Genomic DNA, 21,731 nt, shown 5'->3' on the forward strand with positions numbered 1-21,731 from the left:
TGCAATATTAACATAATCTTAACCATCAAAATAGCAAATCCACCTGGTCCTGAGAATAGTATAGAATAGAATAGAATAGAATAGAATAGAATGTAAGCCATCAAAATATCATAAATCCACTTGGTCCTGAGAATAGAATAGAATAGAATAGAATAGAATAGAATAGAATAGAATAAGAAGAACCAAGAAGAAACATGCAATATTAACATAACCTAAATCATCAAAATATTAAATCCACCTGGCCCTTAGAATAGAATAGAATAGAATAGAATAGAATAGAATAGAATAGAATAGAATAGAATAAGAAGAAGAACAGTGAGGAAACATGCAATATTAACATAACTTAAATCATCAAAATATCAAATCCACCTGGTCCTTAATAGAACAGAATAGAATAGAATAGAATAGAATAGAATAGAATAGAATAAGAAGAACCGAGAAGAAACATGCAGTATTAACATGATCTTAACCATCAAAATATCAAATCCATCTGTTCCTTAGAATACAATAAGAACATAATAAGAACTAAGAAGAAACATGAAATATTAATAATAGAATATATAGAATAGAATAGAATAGAATAGAATAGAATAGAATAGAAAAATCGAAATAATCAAAAGATCATAAATCCATCTGCTCCTGAAAATAAAATAGAATGGAAAAAATAGAATAGAATAGAATAGAATAGAACAGAATAGAATAGAATAGAATAGACTAGAACAGAACAATAAGAATAGAATAAGAAGAACTGAGAAGAATCATGCAGTTTTACATACTCTGTATCATTAAAATATCATTAATCCACCTGATCCATAGAATAGAATAGAACAGAATAGAACAGAATAGATGAATAAAATGTATGCAATTGTATACAAAGTGCACAATTTCATCAGGCATTATCTATGTTGTACTGATTTTTGTTGATGAAACCAAGAAGAAATATGCAATATTAACAGCAATAATCTAATATTTAATATGCAATAATCTAAAGCACCAAAATATCATAAACCTGCCTGGTCCATAGAACAGAATAGAACAGAACAGAAAATAGGATGCATGCAATTGTATGCAAGAGAACTTCATCAGCCATGATCTAGATTGTACTGATTTTTGCTCTTGGAACCGAGAGGAAATTAACAGATCATCTAAAACAGTAAAGAATGCACAAAAGATATATAATATACGCAAATGTAAGTGCAAAAATTACATAATAAAAAAGGAATGCATATATGGAAAGTTATCCTACAGTGTGACGTGATCTGTTTTAAAAATTTTTAAACAGTGTTTTTCTAATTCATTTTTAATTATGCATGCAGTGTTTATGTCCTCAATGTTAATTGAGAACCGACATGAAATATTTGTACTTTTAAAAATTAATTTGTCACACCGCAGGATTATTTAAATTGAGCTAGTGAAAGCAGAGAGGCAATTAAAAATGGTGGAAAAAAGAAATAGTGAGCACTCACAGCACCTATTATATACACTTTGTCTTATACCTTCTTTATACTTGAAATCTTAAAAAATAAATAAATAATAAACTAAACAAATGTTATGTCAGATACAATTTGCATTGTCTAAATGACTATGAGTACAAGCCACAATGGAGTAAGAAATTATTCCTTTTTTCATCAAAACTTTTCATTTCATTTCATTTATGCATTTGGCAAATGACCAACCAAACCAAAGCAACTTGCAGTGTGATTTTGTACTTCCCTAAGATTAAAACTCATTGCGTTGGTTTTCTTTCTACACATCAAGGTGTATAAAACCCTTATTAAATTCTATGCTTTTTAATTTTACTTTAGAGATCTTAAACATAAAACAGGGCACTGGACATGGTAATTATTATCAGACAGTACGTTCATGATTTGAAATCCCTGTATTCTTTAATATTTATTTTTGGTTTATGACTAGCTCTCTTTGTCCTGTGTTGAAGCAGAAGCTTTGATCTTCTAGTCTGTCTGCGTGTCTGTGAGAGCACTGCAGATTTACAACGGCCTGAGGTTAGGACTAAAGCAATGAGGATATAGCTACTTAAATACATGCAGAAACAGCACTGCAATCCGTGTTTAATCCTGATCTTTTCGTGACCTTCTCAAAAACTTCTGATCAAGAATCTTACATCAATTATTTGTGTCATGCGTTATTATTATTCACGCAGGCATTAGAAAATGAACGATGGAATGACAATAATACTACTTGTATCACAAGGAAACCCAAAATAAACTTAAAAAGGGTCTGAGCTCGCATACTTCATCTGAAAAACACAGGCAGAAATACAAAAATGATAGTGTCCCTGGAGGGCAAATTACATGGTGTTTGAGTGTGTGTGTCTGTGAGATGCTGCAAAATGAAATTCCGCCTATAGGGAGTCAGACACGCGCTCCAAGTGAATAGAGGAGAACAAAGGATTACTCTCTCCCCTGATTCCTCTTGTTCTGCCTACTGTTGTTACTCTGTTCGTTCTATTTTTTGCTGTTTCTTCTTTGTCCATTTGTCCTTTTCCTGCGTCTCTAACAGCGCCTCTCGAAAAACACTGAGAAATGAGCACATAAACACAAACACATACTGCCATAACAGAAAGTCACAAATAATGTCTGACATTTTCTGTCCTCTCTCTCTCTCTCTGTGTCTCTGCAGGCTGTGATAGTGTGGTGTGATCCAGCTGCTGTCCTGCGGATGCTGCACTCACTGTCAAACAGTGACCTCCAGAGGACAGTTATAAAACTGCAGCCTGTGCAGGTTAGGAGTCAACACTATTGCTGCAAACTCATTATTTGAGGCATAAGCATTAAACTAATGCCCTGTGACTGTGAGGATAAGTATGCAGATTTTTTTTTCTGTCCTACAGCATAAACTCGAGATGTTTTCTTCCATCCCTGCCATACAAGCTCTCACCATCAGCGCCACTGAAAGCCAAAGAATGACCTTCTTAAAGATGAAAACTTAAATTTATTTATTTTTATTTAATAAACCTTTACATTATATGACAAAAAATCATAACAAATTTATAATTAATGTAAATTAAATTAGCCTTTAACTTACGATACATTTAAGGAAACATAAAACCAAATCTATGTGAGTATAGTAATAAGATACCTAATATAATTACTTCAGCATATGATTAAACAAAGTACAATATTAATAATGAAAACTGCAAAAATAATTACTGTTATTATTATTATTTTTGCACCCTATTTAAGCAGTTGTATTATCTTTATTACCATATTATATAATAAAGCTTGTGTAGACTGCAAAATAATAATAATAATAACAATAGCAAGAAAAAGAGGCTTATAAGAGATGTACAGACATATACTTACTGTGCATGAAATATGCATAATAATAATAACAAAATAATTATAATAATTATTATTATTATTACTAATAACAATTTTGCAGTCTGTTTCAACAGTTAAATAATCATTATTTTTATATATATGTATTAAAGCTTGTAAACGACAAACAACAATAGTAATAACAATATTTATTATTATTATTAATATTAATATTATTAATAATAATTATGCAGTCTGTTTCAGCAGTTATATTATTATAATTAATATTATATAATATGTATTAAAGCTTTTGTAAACTGCAAACAATAAGAGAAGTAATAATAATAGTTATTGTCAATATAATATTATTTTTTAATATTTTTGTCTTTATTTTGCAGTTCATCTATTATTATTATTATTATTACTATTATGCAGTCTGTTTTAACAGTTATATTATTATTATTATTACTATTATTATTATTATTATATAATATGTATTAGAGCTTGTAATAATAATAATTTTGCAGTTATTTTATTATAATTATTATTAATATTATTTAGTCTGTTTTATTATATTATTATGCATTAAAGCTTGTGTAAACTGCAAACAATAATTATAGTAATAATAGTAATTATGATTATAGTAATAATAATAGTAATAATAATTATTATTATGCAGTCTATTTAAGCAGTTCCATATATATTTTTTTAATTATTATTATTTTTATTATTATTATTATTATTATGTATAAACAAGCTTTTGGATACAAAATCCTCTATTTTCCTCTTTTCCTGATCTGTCACTTTAAATCCTCATCTAAAATGACTCTCTCTCTCTTTCTCTGTCACCTTCTCTCTCTTTTCCCCTTCGTGCGTCCTTCCTGAAAGGCAGCAGTAATGTGATTTCAGTAATGTAATTTGTCTGCGTGTGTGCGTGTGTGTCAGTGTGCGGACAGTGAGGAGGAACCTGATCCCTGCTGGATGATTTATGATGTTCGTTCCACCGTTTTTCTAAAACACGTTTCTCTTCATTTATTTTTAATCTTCAGAGCGATTAGTTCTCCCTGTCACCTGCTATACAGCGTCTGAGCGGAGCGTTAATGAGAAAGCCAGAAAAAGAGGCTTAAGAGAGACAGATGCGCAGACATACACTTACTGCACAGGAAAACATGCAGAACAGAACGTATAGAAAATATAAAGAGCAAACAGTACATTGTACATTCATTCCTGTCCAAGATTTTGGGTTGAGGCCATCAGCACTGGAGGAAGATGTCACCTCATATGACTCTGAATGAGCATTCACTCAAATCAGAGGTCAGACTCAAAGCAGCCAATTGAAATAGCTCCCTGCATTTCCATGGCAACACGCTTCATATATGACTCCACTTACACGCCTTGATAGCTTTATTTCCTTTACTCATCTTTTTATTTCCTTTCATTTCTTCCACTCACTCTGTTTTTCCTGCAAAGTGTGTTGTTTGACAACCAAGCATTTTCATCTGAATAAATTAAACTGGTGTTTTATGTCAAGACATATAAAAAACGCTTTATAAAAATACAGAATGTGCCAAAGTAGCTTTACAGTAATAAAAAGGGAAAAAATAATATTCATGTTATAAAATGCATGTTATGCATCAAATTCAATTTCAAATATAAAGCAGTTCTACATAAACCACTAGTGTCAATAGAGTGTTTTCACGACGCGTCATCAATCGTCGATATTAGCGTTACTGAATGTAAACAATCCCACTGAACCCAATAAAAACTGACATATTTTAAAATAGTCAGTTCAGTATTACATTAGTACATTGCTGTTGTTTACATTCGAGTGTTGTCAGTATGTTCGTGCATCCGGGTAACTGACCAAATCGTATTCAACTCCAATCAGTTTAACTTTTGTTATCATCTGATAGTGTCAGTAAAGTCAAATCGATATTATTACTAAATATTACTTAAGTCATTTTTAAAAATGTATTTAAGGGAATGTTCTGCTAATTGTTACATGGTTGCTAGTTAGATTAGAGGCTAACACTAACTTTGCGATCGTTAGATTTAATCACTGTTGGTAGCGCTATTTATTGTAAACCTTTTTTCAGTTAGTTAAAACAAAACAGACACTTACTTGTTCAGATGACATTTTCCAGTGAAAATTGTTATTTTGGACTAGGGCTGTCAAACGATTAATCGTGATTAGTCGCATACAAAACAAAAGTTTGAGTTTGCCTAATAAATGTGTGTGCACTTTGTGTAATTATTATGTATATATAAATACTCACAAATTAATGTATATATTTAAGAGAAATATGTGTTTCATGTACAAAATATTTTTATTTATATATAATATATAAAAATTATAATAAATACACATACTTGTAAATGTTACTTAAATATATACATTAATGTGTTTGTATTTATATATACATAATAATTACACACAGTACAAACAGTACATACATTAGGCAAACTCAAACTTTAATTTTATATGCGATTAATCACGATTAATCGTTTGACATTTCTATTTTGGACATACTTCTAATTTCGAAGTACAGTGAATTTCCGCACTAGTACGTTGACTCACCCACACATATCAAAACATTAGATTCATCCGCGCTGAGGACCCATGCCGACGCACACCCCATGTAAAGAAAATAATTCCGCAAATAACCACAATTGCAGGTTTCAAACAGACAAAGAGGCAAAACTTACGTAATGCAGTTTTAACCCTCTATGGTACCGTGTTGCCTCCAGGCAACACAGCCTATTTTTATTTATTTATTTATTTTTTTAGATAAAATGAGAAACCCATTTAATTGATCAGTGCTATCTCATTAAAGAAGAAGTCAAATACTAATAAATGAAATTACAAAAAAGTGGTCACATGACCCATAGGGGTCCACTGTGTTTCCACATTAAGGACATGTGCACGTCACATGACTCCTTATTTTCTCCAAGGAAAGGTGCGTTTTTCATTAATTTTCATCCATATAACTGCAGACAAAAAATCTTCAAAGAGTCACCTTCACTGGTTAGTAAAGAAGTATTTTCAAAAACTTTACAAAATATATCATCAGACATATCATAGGAAAAAACGACATGTTGCATGATGGTACAGTGTTGCCTGAAAGCAACATGTGGGTATGAAATCTTACTTTTTGTTAAATATGAGATTTTCAATACATCAAAAATGTGATAAATCAGTTTGTTTAAACTGATGTTTTAAATAAATTTACTTATTTTTTTCTGCATGAAAATATCAATGTTGCCTTGAGGCAACAAACTTAAAAATAAATAAATAATATGTTTATTTGTTACAAATTTTTATTGATATTGTTATAGTGTCCAATTTTAAGCAGGAAAAACATCATTATTTTTTCCTCATTAATATCATATTGTGTACCGTAGAGGGTTAAGTTGGTTTAAAAAAAATACTATTTCAGTCTTTCTACTTTAAAATATGTTTAATTCAGTGTTTAAATAGTTATTTATGCATATAATGTGACCCTGGATCACATTTATGTAATAAATTGAAATTGTTTGTTAGGATAGGACAATATTTGGCCAAGATACAGCTATTTGAAAATCTGAGGGTGCAGAAAAATCTAAATATTGAGAAAATCACCTTTAACGTTGTTCAAATGAAGTATTTAACAATGCATTTTACTAATCAAAAATTAGGTTTTGATATATTTATGTTAGGAAATTTACTAAATATCTTCATAAAAACATAATCTTTACTTAATGATTTTTGGCATAAAAGAAAAATTGATCATTTTGACCCATACAGTGTATTTTTGGCTATTGCTACAAATATACCTGTGCTGGTTTTGTGGTCCAAGGTCACACATTATAATTTAAACAGCTTTATATTTCATATAATATTAATAATGTGCTTTTCATATTTTTTAAGGAGCCATGTCCACTCACTTTTTTTTTTTTTTTTTTTTTTTTGGAAAACATACCAATTGAGTTTATTTGTGTTTTTGTGTGACATTCAGAGTTTTTTTTCCACCTGATGAAGTGGTTAACTGCTTTCTGGCCACTCTCAGTCTCTTTCTCTCTAATCGTGCCTTCACTCAGCGGCCGCTGAGCTTTAAATAAAGAGCTGATCAGATCATACGATGAGGTCAGTGGGACAGAGCGGAGGGAGGTGGGGGCTCGTCTGTATTGATCTGCTGTCTGTTAGACTTGTTCTACCGTCTAAACATTATTGATTACACTGTCCTCAAACACAAGCTCCCTGTTCAATTTTCATTTTAAAGCTATTTGTTCCTCTTTAGAAAGGCTTTAGTCCACTTGTAAGTCAATACACATGAAAGAAAAAGATAGTAACACATTGTTTTACATCATGTGCTGTGGATGTGTGTCTCTGTGTGTGAGTATATCTGTCTGAGCTTCAAAGAGAGTCAATGGATACGTTTTAAAAGAGCGCTGAAGCCACTAAGCCGTTTAATTCTTATTACTTAATCACTGAACCAGTAAAATACCTATATTTGTACATTATTTAAGGGTTACTATCTATTTAATAGAAATAAATGTTATGTAATATTGACCACCAGTACATATTTGTGACCCTGGACCACAAAACCAGTCATAAGTAGCATGGGTCAAAATTATAGATTTATCTTTTATGCCAAAAATCGTTAGGATTTTAAGTAAAGATCATGTTCCATGAAGATATTCTGTAAATTTCCTACTGTAAATATATTTAAAAAAGATTTAAAAAAAACAAAAAACTAATTTTTGATTAGTAATATACATAGCTAAGAACTTTAAAGGCAATTTTGTCCATTTTTTTTTTTTTTTTTTTTTTTTTTTTTTGCACCCTCAGATTTCAGATTTTCAAATAGTTTTATCTCTGCCAGATATTGCCTAATAAACCATATATCAGTGGAAAGCTTATTTATTCAGATGTATAAATTTCAGTTTTTAAACACGGACCCTTATGACTTGTTTTGTAGTCCAGGGTCACTTTTTCCAGCCAGCTGATACATACATTTGTACATATTTAATAATTCTTATTGCCACTGCATATTGGTATTATTACATTACACTGTAACCCTCTGCTGGTGCAATCACTAAACTGCACTTTGCTGTCTCTGAAAAACACTTCAAATATAAACCTTCAGAAGAATTAAAAACCTAAAAAAGCTCTGAAATTTAAATAAATAAAAATGGATAAACTGTACATTTTCAACAAGTAAAATTCTTAATCATATGTGTATAGGCTATATGTATGAATGTGTGTTTGTGTGTGTATATATATATATATATATATATATACATTAATGTATGCTTAAATGTGTATATTAATTTTTAAAAATATTCATATATTTTACATTAAAATATTATATTTTTATATATATTTTTTTTTAATATATATTATACAAATATATATTTTTAAATGTGAAACTTTTTTGGGGATACACTGTCATTTCTTTCCTTATTGATTATTGACAAATAAATGGATGAATTATATTTTTTCAATATAAGTCAAAAGTAATCGTGTGTCTGTATTTTTTAGTAGGAGGGAGAACAGAGATAATTACAAAAAATATATATATTTTTGAAATATCTGGTTAGTGTTTCAATAAATGCTCCTGATTGATTCGCTCTCATATGTTTGGATTAACACGTGCCTCACTGAGGGGGAGGAGCATCTGCAAGATGCTCGACCAGGATTGGTCAGGCGTCTCATTTAGCACCGCCTCTCTAAAGTCACTGGAGATGCTGTTACGTACTCACCATGCTTCTTCTACTAAAGTTTTTTTGTAGTTAATGTAATTAATCAACTCATCATTAAATCCATTTTCGATAATGAAACAAACGGATGTGATATACACAAAAGTAAGGCGGAATTGATGAAGTTATAATCGGTTATGAAACCCCCGCAGCAGCAGCTTGTGTAACCTGTCAACTCATCATTCATTCATTCGTTTTGTAACACAGCTTCGGGGAAACATTGTGTCTGTCAGTGTATGTTTACGACGCAAACTCTTACAAATTATTTTTATATATTATATATGATTATTGTATGTAATTTGTATGTTTACTGCGTTGAAAAGTGACGTGTTTCCTCGAAGAGAATGTCTGTAAGTAGCGACATGAGGTCCGTGTCTCGGGTCCGTGAGCTGTTGAAAGAGCTGATGTTGGGTCGTGAGGATCCGGACGGGTTTTTCTGTCTGTGCTTATCTATGCTTGGAGACACAGACACCCGAACACACTTTCTGGACCTTGTCGAACCCCTTTTATCTGGACATGAACGTCTACACAGTCAGCTGACTGCAATCTTTCTGGAGTACTTCTCTAAGGTGGTGTGGATTTAATATTTTATAGATAGATATATATATATAGATATGCATGAACTACCAGTCAAAAATTTTTGAACAGTAAGATTTTTAATGTTTTTTTTTTAATATATAAAACAAAAGTCTCTTCTGCTCACCAATCGTGCGTTTATTTGATCCAAAACACAGCAAAAACAGTAACATTTTGAAATATTTTACTATTTAAAATAACTGTTTTATATTTAAATATATTTTAAAATGTAATTTATTCTTGTTATTTCAAAGCTGGATTTTTAGCATCATTACTCCTGTCACATGATCCTTCAGAAATAATTCTAATAGTCTAATAATTTGCATTTTTTTGTTATTTTTTTTTTTTTTTTTTTTTTTTTTTTTTTTTTTTTGCATTTTTTATTATTTTTGCATATTTTATTTATTTTGCATATTTTATTATTTTTATTTAGCGTTTTTTATTATCATTATGTTGAAAACAGCCGAGCAGATTTTTTTTTAGGTTTCTTTGATGAATAGAAAGTTAAGAAGAACAGCATTTATCTGAATTGGAAATCTTTTGTAACATTATGAATGGCTTTATCATCACTTTTCACCAATTTAAAGCATCCTTGCTTAATAAAAGTATTAATTTCTGTAATTTCTTTACAATATATATATATATATATAAATTCTGACTCCAAGCTTTTGAATGCTGTAGTGTATTATGTTTCAAAAGCTTTTCTGATAAATGCTGATCTTTGGATCTTTTTGTTCATCAAAAAATGTACTTAACTGCTTTAAATATTGATAATGATAATAATTTAAAAAAATGTTTCTTGCAAATCAGCATATTAGAATGATTTCTGAAGAATCATGTGACAGGAAGGTTGGAGTAATGATGCTGAAATTTTAGCTTTGAACACAGGAATAAATTACATTTTAAAATACATTCAAATAGAATTGTGTATTCAGATTAAAATGCTTGTGACACAGTATATTAAAAACATATTTTGTATGTTACTTTTTCAGGATGAAGCAGATGAATTAGATTTGGCCTTGACACTCTCTGTTTATGAAACCAAACAAACCAAACCAGATCATCAGCGTCATGTGCCTCCCTGTTACAAAAGCTATGCCGACACAACTACAGAAACTTCAGGTGTTGATCAGGCAAATGTCAATGATGCTGTAGTACCAGAGAACCAGGCTGTTGCAAAATGGACACTAGATACTAATGTTCATAAAAACACATGTGCCATTAAAAACACAAATAAACACAATGACGATCTCAAGGTCACAAAGTCAACGAGGTCACAAAAGCGTCGTCAGCGTAAACAACAGCATTTGTTAAAAAGCCCATTGGGACCACGACCAGTTCTCCTCTGGTTCAGAAGGGACCTCCGCATGTGGGATAACCCTGCTCTGATTGGCTGCCTAGAGCTTGGTGCACCTATCATTCCTGTCTTCTTATGGAATGCAGTGGAGGAGGAGGGTCAAGGGGTTACTGTGGCAGCCGGTGGGGCGTCTAAATACTGGCTGCATCAGGCACTAGTGAGTCTGAACTGCTCTCTGGAGCAGCGTGGAAGCCACTTGGTGACCCTAAAGGCAGAGGCCTCATCTTTGATAGTGCTGCAAGAGCTGATCGCTGAGACGGGGGCAGCGTCAGTTGTGGCAACGGCCCTGTATGAGCCGTGGCTGAAGGAAAGAGATGATAGTGTGTGGGAGAAACTGGAGAAACAAGGTGTTAAGTGCCATATCTACCACTCATACTGCCTTAGAGACCCCTATACGGTCAGCACACGGGGCGTTGGACTACGAGGTGGGTAATGCAGTGCAGATAAGGGCTGATGAGGTGGAAATTTTGGGGATTAAAGGGATACCCCAAAATAAAAAATGCTGTCATTAATTACTCACCCTCATGTCGTTCCAAACCCATAAGACCTTTGTTCATATTCAGAAGACAAATTAAGATATTTTTGATGAAATCCAAGAGCTTAGTGACCCTGCATAGACAGTAATGCAACTGAAACGTTCAAGGCCCAGAAAGGTAGTACTGACATCATTAAAATAGTCCATGTGACAACAGTGGTTGAACCGTAATATTACGAAGCTGCGAGAATACTTTTTGTGAGAAAAGATAACAATTAACAATTCAACAATTTCTTCTCTTCCGTGTCAAAGGTCGAAGGTCTTACAGGTTTGGAACAACACAAGGGTAATTAATGACAGAATTTTCATTTTGGGGTGAACTAACCATTTAATTTTTTTTTGCAGTGGATTAGTAATTGTTCATAAATTCTTCTACAAAATGTAAAAAACTTTTGAATGTAACATGGACATTAATATACAGAGTACAGAGTGTTAAATTGTTAGATATTGCCATACTTCCCCAGTTAAATCCTTGACAGTAAGTTACAATGGTTAATTGTATCAGAATGTTCTGAAATGTTATGTTTAATTATGCAAATGACACATTTCTGAAATGTTATGTTTAAACTTGCAAATGAGGCATTGTCTAATTAAATTTGCACCAATTTGCATACATTTCCTGAACAGAAACCTGAATATTGGATAAAGCAGAGAGGGTTTTGAATATCTTTTTTTATCATTTCACAAATCAAAAAATAATGTCTAGGGCAATTAAACATTCACCGCAGACACCAGTAGCAGTGCCCTGACAGCCACTTACTATAACCTAGCATGATGGTGGCAACATTTGCATGGGCAAACACTATTAAAATCTTTTAAATTGCTAGTTTTTAAAGGTTTCTATTTGTTTGCAGGTATCGGTTCTGTCTCTCACTTCATGAGCTGCTGCCAGCAGAATCCTGGGAGTGGACTGACTGCTCCGCTGGATGCTCCCGCTGCCCTGCCTGCTCCCTCAACATGGCCACAGGGATGCCCACTTGTTGATCTGGGACTGGCACGCATGCCACGCAGGAAAGATGGCACAGAGGTGAAATATTCAAACCAACACTAATGCACAATGGTTATGTTCATCTTAATTTTGTAAAAGACATGTCAGTGTTATTTTAGTATCACTGAGATTCTATTATAGTATTTATTTAAATTTTGAATCTGTTTTTATTTTAATATTTTCATTTTAATTTAGTAAAAGTTTTAGTAATTTTGTTTTTTATATATCTATACACTGTTTTTTTTTTATTTATTTTTGTTTGTTTGTTTTAATTGTTTTAGTACATCAAGTTAAACTAAAAAAAATTTTATATTTTAGTTTATTTCAAGCAACAAAAGTGTTTTTAATAGTTTGAAATTTTAGTTTTAGTTTCAGCTTTAGTGTTAGATAACTATAATAACTCTGAACCAGGTCTAATATTTTAATTTTTAATATACTCATTTTTGCAGTTTGTGAAACTAAAAATTGTGAAGATTTATGATAATTATGTTAAGTAATTAATTTGACTATTTTTTAAAGTATTTCTTTTTATTATGATGGTACGCTTTATAATAAGGTTCCAACTGGTAACTATGTTTAATGCATTAACTAACATTAATTAACAATGTTACCTCAGGATTTTTTATTTGAATAATGTATTAATAAATGTTGGAATCAACATTAAATAAGATGCTTTAGTATTTTTCATTGTTAGTTTATGAATTCATACTGATGTTGAAATGTGTATCACAATTGTCCTGTAAAAAATCCTTTAATAAAAATTTGTTTACTATGATGAATTTTTTTTTTATTATGAAAGCATCAGAAAGACCTGTCTTTAAGTTATTGCATTCACACAGAGTGCCTTTTTCACACTTAAGCAATAGACAGAAATAAAAATGCAAGGTCTTCAGATGTGTTTTAAAAGATGAACACTGTTTTTTAGAATAGTGTGTCGTGCAAGACGCTGTAGAAGATGCAAGGTGTATTCAAAACAGTCAAAGAATTCCATCTAACTGGAAAAGTATGCAGTCAAATGCAAAAATGTTCTGAGTGAATTGTTTCTAAGACTGTATGTTGCCATTTTACCTAATCAAAGTGATGTTGTGATGTGGTATTCACAGATTGACTGGGCTGCAAACATTCGAAAATCATGGGACTTCAGTGAGGAAGCAGCTCAGGCTCATCTTGAGGCCTTCCTGCGAGATGGTAAGATATATTCCCGGGGCGTATGTTTTAATATTAGCAGCATTACAAGCCCATCCATCATTTTGCACTCATTAACTGACTTCACTGTAGGTGTGTACCGTTACGAGAAGGAGTCAAGTCGTGCGGATGAGCCCAACACCAGCTCTCTATCTCCTTATCTGCACTTTGGGCAGCTGAGTGCACGCAGCCTATTATGGGATGCCCGTGGAGCTCGCTGCAGACCTCCTAAATTCCAGCGCAAACTGGCCTGGAGGGACCTGGCGTACTGGCAGCTGTGTCTTTTCCCAGACCTGCCCTGGGAGTCCCTCAGGCCACCGTACAAGGCAAGATTCAAAAATTGCAAGATTTAAAATGCCACCCTGCATCATATTTGCTGACTGAAATCCAATACTGGTTTCTTACTAATTTTGGGGTGCTAATACATCCCGCAAAATGTGATGCATTTCATAGCATCTTTTCAACAACCATTTGTAAGGTGAAGAAGTCTTATATGGTTGTTTAATTAGCAGAAAAAATGCCACAGTTTTCCTGTCTTCCCCCTGAGCTAGGATAAAACTTTTCACATTTGAATGATTCTAAAGACATTATTTTATGCCCAATCTTTCTATTTGTCTTTAAAATCAAACCAATGTTGTGAGCGTCCTTTTTTGCAAATCAGACGTTTTTTTTAAAGTGCAAAATAATGTCTAAACAATATAATTTTTTTTCAATCAGAATGGAATTTTAGCTTCAGATTATGTGACTTGCTGCGGAGAGAAGTGCTATTTCTTGATCAGATTTATGATTTTTGTCGGATAATAAAACGTGAAAAATACCATAGATATACTGTCAATCAGAGACTTACACGCTAGCAACCACCCACAGCATCCAAGAATCTTGGTAGCAATTTTTATCATCAAGGTTACATTTGCATACTCAAATGTTGACCCATGTGCAGGCTCTGCGCTGGAGCTCAGATCATGTCCATCTGAAGGCATGGCAGCGTGGAAGGACAGGATATCCACTGGTAGATGCAGCAATGAGACAGCTGTGGCAAACTGGCTGGATGAACAACTACATGAGACACGTGGTGGCTTCCTTCCTCATTGCTTATCTGCATATTCCTTGGCAGGAAGGATACCGCTGGTTTCAGGTGAGACATGCAGAAGACACGAAATCTTTATTCTTCTAATGATTTAGTGATTTTTTTTTTTTTTGCAATTACGAGATTGTATCTCACAATTCTGACTTTTTCCTTATAATTGCAACTTTATGTCTTGCAGTTGCATTTATTAATTCTGAGAAAAGTCATAATTGTGAGATGGAAACAAGTTTACAAACTTAAACTGTGTGAAACACTACCAGTCAAAAGTTTTTGGACAGTATGATTTTTAATGTTTTTTTTTTATAGTATTTTTTTTAATATATTTTAAAATGTCATTTATTCTTGTGATTTCAAAGCTGATTTTTTTTGCATCGTTACTCCAGTCACATGATCCTTCAGAAGTCATTATAATATTCTAATTTGCTGCTTAAAAAAACATTTTTTTTAATAATTATTATGTTGAAAACAGATAAATGCTGAATCTTTGGATCTTTCCGTTCATCAAAGAATCCTAAAAAAAAATGTACTCAACTGTGTTAAATGTTGATAATAATAATAAAACATGTTCTTGGACAGCAAATCAGCATATTAGAATGAAGAGTGGAGTAATGATAAATTTAGATGAAAATTTAGCTTTGATCACAGGAATAAATTGCATTTTAAAATACATTCAAATAGAAAACAGTTATTTTAAATAGTAAAAATATTTCAAAAGTTTACTGTTTTTGCTGTACTTTGGATCAAATAAATGCAGGCTTGGTGAGAAGAGACTTCTTTAAAAAAAAAAAAACATTAAAAATCTTACTGTCAAAAATCTATTCTGAGATATAATCATGCAATTCTGAGAAAAGAAGTATATAGATTTATTAGTATATAGATATTTAGATTTTTATTTCTTGGCCAAAATAAGCTTCCATAACAATGTCATGCACAGCTAATGCAAAACCCCTTGCCGTAACTATAAACCTTCTGTGCATAACTCATCCTGCAATTCAAATTGTGTTTAATTGTGTCATATTTTTTCACATGAAATTATCAAATAGCATCCACTTGGGATTGGGCTATTTTGACTTTAGTCCAGTAAGAAACCACCTAACAAGGCATAGTAATCAGACAGAATACCTTAGACCAAATAGCAACACCCTGGCAACCACCTGCAACATTAGGTTTCTGATTTGTTCATAGATAACGTGCCAACTTTGACACAAAGGTCCTGTAATGACCATTCAACACAGCATTTCAACATGCTTTCTCTATTTAACAGGACACACTGGTAGATGCTGATGTTGCCATAGATGCCATGATGTGGCAGAATGGAGGAATGTGTGGACTGGATCACTGGAACTTCGTCATGCACCCTGTTGATGCAGCACTGACCTGTGACCCCTATGGCGCCTATGTGCGGCAATGGTGTCCTGAACTGAAGGCACTTCCTGATGACCTCATCCATAAACCCTGGAAGTGTCCAGCATCAATGCTGCGTAGAGCAGGTCTGTTATACTACTAATCTGTTCATGGTTATTGTGGACTGAAACAGATCAAATGACATACTGTCATAATATCACATGCAAATGGATCAAGGTCATTTTATAAAGTTTTGCTTGGAGTTTCATATTTATATTGAAAATGCAGGAGAATTCAGCTATAATGTGTTCCGCTCTATGTGCCTTTTTTGCATTTTATTGCACTTGGTGTCAAATAGGTTTAAAAAGTCATTTTCATGCTTTTTAAGCCAATGTTTGAATGATTTCAAACCATTTAAGCGCAATAAGACAAAAGAGAACTCAAATCACTGTTTCACACTCTCTTATGATGGAAAGTTTTAATCATGTAGGCACCTTATTTCCAGCAAAAATAACTATATCATAAAATAAAATTATTTATATCACAATATACAGTGGTGCGAAAAACTATTTGCCCCCTTCCTGATTTCTTATTCTTTTGCATGTTTGTCACACTTAAATGTTTCTGCTCATCAAAAACCGTTAACTATTAGTCAAAGATAACATAATTGAACACAAAATGCAGTTTTTAAATGAAGGTTTACGTTATTAAGGGAGAAAAAAAACTCCAAATCTACATGGCCCTGTGTGAAAAAGTGATTGCCCCCCTTGTTAAAAAATAACTTAACTGTGGTTTATCACACCTGAGTTCAATTTCTGTAGCCACCCACAGGCCTGATTACTGCCACACCTGTTTCAGTCAAGAAATCACTTAAATAGGAGCTACCTGACACAGAGAAGTAGACCAAAAGCGCCTCAAAAGCTAGACATCATACCAAGATCCAAAGAAATTCAGGAACAAATGAGAACAAAAGTAATTGAGATCTATCAGTCTGGTAAAGGTTATAAAGCCATTTCTAAAGCTTTGGGACTCCAGCGAACCACAGTGAGAGCCATTATCCACAAATGGCAAAAACATGGAACAGTGGTGAACCTTCCCAGGAGTGGCCGGCCGACCAAAATTACCCCAAGAGCGCAGAGACAACTCATCCGAGAGGCCACAAAAGACCCCAGGACAACATCTAAAGAACTGCAGGCCTCACTTGCCTCAATTAAGGTCAGTGTTCACGACTCCACCATAAGAAAGAGACGCAAAAATGGCCTGCATGGCATATTTCCAAGACGCAAACCACTGTTAAGCAAAAAGAACATTAAGGCTCGTCTCAATTTTGCTAAAAAACATCTCAATGATTGCCAAGACTTTTGGGAAAATACCTTGTGGACTGACAAGACAAAAGTTGAACTTTTTGGAAGGCGCGTGTCCCGTTACATCTGGCGTAAAAGTAACACAGCATTTCAGAAAAAGAACATCATACCAACAGTAAAATATGGTGGTGGTAGTGTGATGGTCTGGGGTTGTTTTGCTGCTTCAGGACCTGGAAGGCTTGCTGTGATAGATGGAACCATGAATTCTACTGTCTACCAAAAAATCCTGAAGGAGAATGTCCGGCCATCTGTTCGTCAACTCAAGCTGAAGCGATCTTGGGTGCTGCAGCAGGACAATGACCCAAAACACACCAGCAAATCCACCTCTGAACGGCTGAAGAAAAACAAAATGAAGACTTTGGAGTGGCCTAGTCAAAGTCCTGACCTGAATCCTACTGAGATGCTGTGGCATGACCTTAAAAAGGTGGTTCATGCTAGAAAACCCTCAAATAAAGCTGAATTACAACCAGGCCCAACCAGTTATTAGGTTCAGGGGGCAATTACTTTTTCACACAGGGCCATGTAGGTTTGGATTTTTTTTTTCTCGCTAAATAATAAAAACCATCATTTAAAAACTGCATTTTGTGTTTACTTGTGTTATCTTTGACTAATAGTTAAATGTGTTTGATGATCAGAAACATTTTCTGTGACAAACATGCAAAAGAATAAGAAATCAGGAAGGGGGCAAATAGTTTTTCACACCACTGTAAGTTTTTGAATTATATCGTCCACCCCATTCTCAATAAAATCAAGCCCTGTACATATTTTTTCCCTAACAAGACACTCTGTTTCACTTGGAAAGACGTCACATTATGCAGATAAAATATGTTAGCTTTAACTAAAAAATAAATCACACACATTATACTATCTAGCGTCACTTTCTGTTCACAGGTGTGGTTTTAGGCACCAGTTACCCAGAGCGGATCGTTGTTGACCTTGAGGAGCGACGTGCACAGTCTCTACAGGATGTTGCGGCGGTAAGAAGGCGTTTTAGGCAGTTTGTTGACCAGCGATCAGGCTGTGACATGGTGCCTGTTCCTGCAAGGCTGGTTCAAGAAGCTCTGGGCAGTATGGAGGATGTTGTGAGTCATGAAGGAACTGGCTTTCTCCTCCCAGTCATCACCCGCATGGAGTTTAAACACCAGTCGGAGGATCCAGACAGGCAAGATAACCCATACAACGCTGTGCTGAAGGGCTACATCAGCCGCAAACGGGATGAAACCGTTGCCTTCCTAAACGAGCGAGACTTCACAGCCAGCGTGATGTGTGAGAGCGCACAGCGTAGAGAGAGGTTAGAGAAGGACCGGTGTCTTCTGGAGGGCCTGCCTCAGCCCACAGTTTCACACAGCCGGGCGAGACGTACCCAAATCAGAGACCCTTACAGCAAAGTGCCTGGAGGTGTCGCTGTTCCCCACAGATAACAGCCTGACATGTTAAGGTTGTAATTTAGTACTGACCTGAATAATATAGTTTACATAAAAGACATTTACATATAGTCCACATGAGAAAATAGTTGAATTTATAAAAATTACCCGTTCAAAAGTTTACATACACTTGATTCTTAATACTGTGGTAGCATATTCTGTAGCTTCTGAAAGGCAGTACTAAATTAAGAAAATATGATATTTAGGCAAAATAAGAAAAATGTAAAGTTTATACCAATGCACACAATGCATTGTTTTTCCTTCTGGAGCATCAGTGAATGTTTGAACCTTCAGTTGTCCTTAGTGTGAAAAGATGGATCTCAAAATCATCCAGTCATTTTTGGAAAGGGTTCAAATACACAGAAATGCTGAAAAACTAAAGAATTTGTAGGACCTTGAAGGATTTTTCTGAAAAACAGCAGGCAGTTTAACTGTTCAGGTCAAACAAGGGACTACCACTAAACAAAAAAAAAAAAACACCAGCTGTGTATTAAGAATCAAGTGTATGTAAACTTTTGAACGGGGTCATTTTTATAAATTCAACTATTTTTTTCATGTGGTACTAAATTTTCTCAGTACTAAATAAATAACATGCAGTTTGTATGATCCCTCTTATTTTGATAAAATAACATTTTGCAGATTCTGCAAGGTGTATGTAAACTTTTGACCTCAACTGTACTTCTCTAAGTTCTTTTAATACATCTAGACATCAGAACAACATACTTTTGACATTATTTAGACTTATAAGCAACTACATTAGAAAAAGTATGGTCTGTTTTGATTTCAGTTAACTACAAATGCAGCATAAGCAAATTTCCTATCCTGTACAAACAAATCCATCATGATTTGGAAACTGTTAAATATTTAACATATTTATGACTTAACTTCGTTTTCTTTAAAGGTATTTTATAAAACAATAATACTTAAAATAATTAATTTGCAGGCACTGGGTTTTTATTTTGTAAATTAGATCCCTGTCAGAAGCACAACTGGCATCAAAAAGCAACATGTCTAATGCAATAAAACCATTTAAAGCAGACAAGTGTTTTAAATAGATGTTTAATGTTGTTAATTAATTATGTTAATCACTTTAAGTCAGTTACGAGTCGTTAAAACTAACACAGATTTCACCAGGTTTCATAGCTGTCCTCAGACTGGACATTGGGTGTTATTCGTACTTCCACATTTTATTTGTAGCTTATTCCAAGCAATGACAAGCTTTTACAGAAACAGTGTAACATCTACAAAAGAGATGAAACTGTTACATAATCTGTGTCTCTGTGGCTACATACAATAATTGGCTCAATCCAATCAGGTTTGCTTGTTGCTTTCCAAGCGAAGTGCATAATGTTGTGTCCATGTGGTCCCCTCCTGTGCCTGGGTGTGGGTGGATGGGAAAATGCAATTTAGGAGAATATCTAAACTAAGTCAACTTCTATAAACATTCCTTAATTGATTGTTTTTTAATTCTCATATGCATGTCCCATACACAACATGCCAGCAGCACGCTCTAGTCCTCTATAGATTTGATGTATCTTTCATAAGCAGCTTCATCCATCAGTCCATCCAGTTCCTCAGGAACAGATACAGTCATCTTCATCAGCCATCCTGTGAACAAAACACACTTATTGATGACAAAATATACATTTTTTGAGACTATTCCTTAAATCTGGTCACAAGAATGAAATTTACTTACCGTCAGGCCATCCAAGATGTAGATGAGTGTTTCTTCATGTGAACAAATTTGAGCAAGTGATGTAATGCTAAACTTCTCCAAATTTGTTCTGATGAAGAAACAAACTTATCTACATCTTGAATGGCTTGAGGGTGAGTACATATTCATTTTTGGGTGAACTGTTCCTTTAATTTATAAGATTCCAGGCTAGTTTGAGTCAAAATGAGTTTGATGTAATGTCTCACCATCTTTATAGCACGACTTGTTGACCAGTCCTGGGTTGTCCGCCAAGGCGTCATTGACATCCGTCACTTCCCCCGTCAGAGGAGAGTACAACTCACTCGCTGCTTTAACACTCTCCAGAGCACCAAATTCATCTACGGTACAGATATCACAAACAAAATCATAATTGTTCATAATGTTTGCTTAATTTACTGCTAACAAATAACTGTATTTTGTGCTCTTTACAGAACAAGTTTCTCAAAAGCAGTCAGAATAGTTACCAGACTGTGATAACTGTGTGCCAATTTCAGGGAGCCCACAGTAGACCACGTCCCCCAGTGCCTCCTAAGAACATTACATTAGAAACACATGACAATACATACTATATAGTCAAAAAAACACCTCTTCCTATAAAAATTAAGCCTTAATAACAAGTCTAACCTGTGCAAAATTACTGATGCCCACTGTTGCCACACCACTATCCACGCGAACCCACTCGTGTTTGTCTGTGAACTTCAATGCTGCAGAATGACAGAAAGTAAAACGAATTATAACTGTGCACATAAAGATATATTCAAATGTGCATGACTATAGCTCATTGCTAAAGTTGTTATCACTACCATAGCATTTGAAAATGATTGCAACGTCAGTACACTGATTCAAACTTTTACGCGAGTCGCCTGTAAACACTCATAAGTTTGAATACCTGCGCAAAATCGAGTGGTTGTGCTCAGGGGTCTTTTAAAGCATGTCCTCGTCAGCAGTCTAGCTGCAGTCACAGCGTTTCTGTTTGACAGTCGAGGCAGAGAGGAGGTCAAACTAACAGAAGCACATCGTAATATTGTGCACATCGCCATTATTCCACGTACGCAAACATTAATGGACACCGGCGCGCCTTGATGATGTCATTATTCGAATGGCCTGTGCGCGCCAAAGCGGTGCTTTGAATAGTAGGGA

The 21,731-nt window shown here is 34.0% G+C and overlaps 2 protein-coding genes across 2 annotated transcripts; one reads left to right on the top strand and one right to left on the bottom strand.

The window, feature by feature from the left end:
* The first annotated feature begins 9,004 nt into the window (after positions 1–9,004).
* si:ch1073-390k14.1 (deoxyribodipyrimidine photo-lyase) lies at positions 9,005–19,825 on the top strand. Its single transcript, XM_051134803.1, has 9 exons — positions 9,005–9,251; positions 9,341–9,586; positions 10,586–11,375; positions 12,340–12,512; positions 13,577–13,661; positions 13,752–13,984; positions 14,599–14,793; positions 16,010–16,235; positions 18,345–19,825. Exons 2-9 carry the CDS (start codon positions 9,362–9,364, stop codon positions 18,872–18,874), a joined length of 2,457 nt encoding a protein of 818 aa, XP_050990760.1. The 5' UTR covers positions 9,005–9,251; positions 9,341–9,361; the 3' UTR covers positions 18,875–19,825.
* Positions 19,826–19,920: 95 nt separating this feature from the next.
* On the bottom strand, positions 19,921–21,674 carry gcsha (glycine cleavage system protein H (aminomethyl carrier), a). Its single transcript, XM_051134816.1, has 5 exons — positions 21,481–21,674; positions 21,216–21,295; positions 21,056–21,119; positions 20,798–20,929; positions 19,921–20,485 (listed from the first exon to the last, which is right to left on the bottom strand). Exons 1-5 carry the CDS (start codon positions 21,629–21,631, stop codon positions 20,388–20,390), a joined length of 525 nt encoding a protein of 174 aa, XP_050990773.1. The 5' UTR covers positions 21,632–21,674; the 3' UTR covers positions 19,921–20,387.
* Between the last annotated feature and the right edge of the window lie 57 nt (positions 21,675–21,731).

The sequence above is a fragment of the Labeo rohita genome, chromosome 18, assembly GCF_022985175.1.
Source record: "Labeo rohita strain BAU-BD-2019 chromosome 18, IGBB_LRoh.1.0, whole genome shotgun sequence".
Taxonomy (NCBI): Eukaryota; Metazoa; Chordata; class Actinopteri; order Cypriniformes; family Cyprinidae; genus Labeo; species Labeo rohita.

Excerpts from the sequence above, each read along its gene's own strand:
- si:ch1073-390k14.1 (XM_051134803.1), top strand. The coding sequence starts at position 9,362 with ATGTCTGTAAGTAGCGACATGAGGTCCGTGTCTCGGGTCCGTGAGCTG. Across the intron at positions 12,513-13,576 it reads GCAGGAAAGATGGCACAGAG|ATTGACTGGGCTGCAAACAT; the intron begins GTGAAATATTCA and ends TGGTATTCACAG. Across the intron at positions 13,662-13,751 it reads TGAGGCCTTCCTGCGAGATG|GTGTGTACCGTTACGAGAAG; the intron begins GTAAGATATATT and ends ACTTCACTGTAG.
- gcsha (XM_051134816.1), bottom strand. The coding sequence starts at position 21,631 with ATGGCGATGTGCACAATATTACGATGTGCTTCTGTTAGTTTGACCTCC. Across the intron at positions 21,120-21,215 it reads GCATCAGTAATTTTGCACAG|GAGGCACTGGGGGACGTGGT; the intron begins GTTAGACTTGTT and ends TAATGTTCTTAG. Across the intron at positions 20,486-20,797 it reads CAAGTCGTGCTATAAAGATG|GATGGCTGATGAAGATGACT; the intron begins GTGAGACATTAC and ends TTTTGTTCACAG.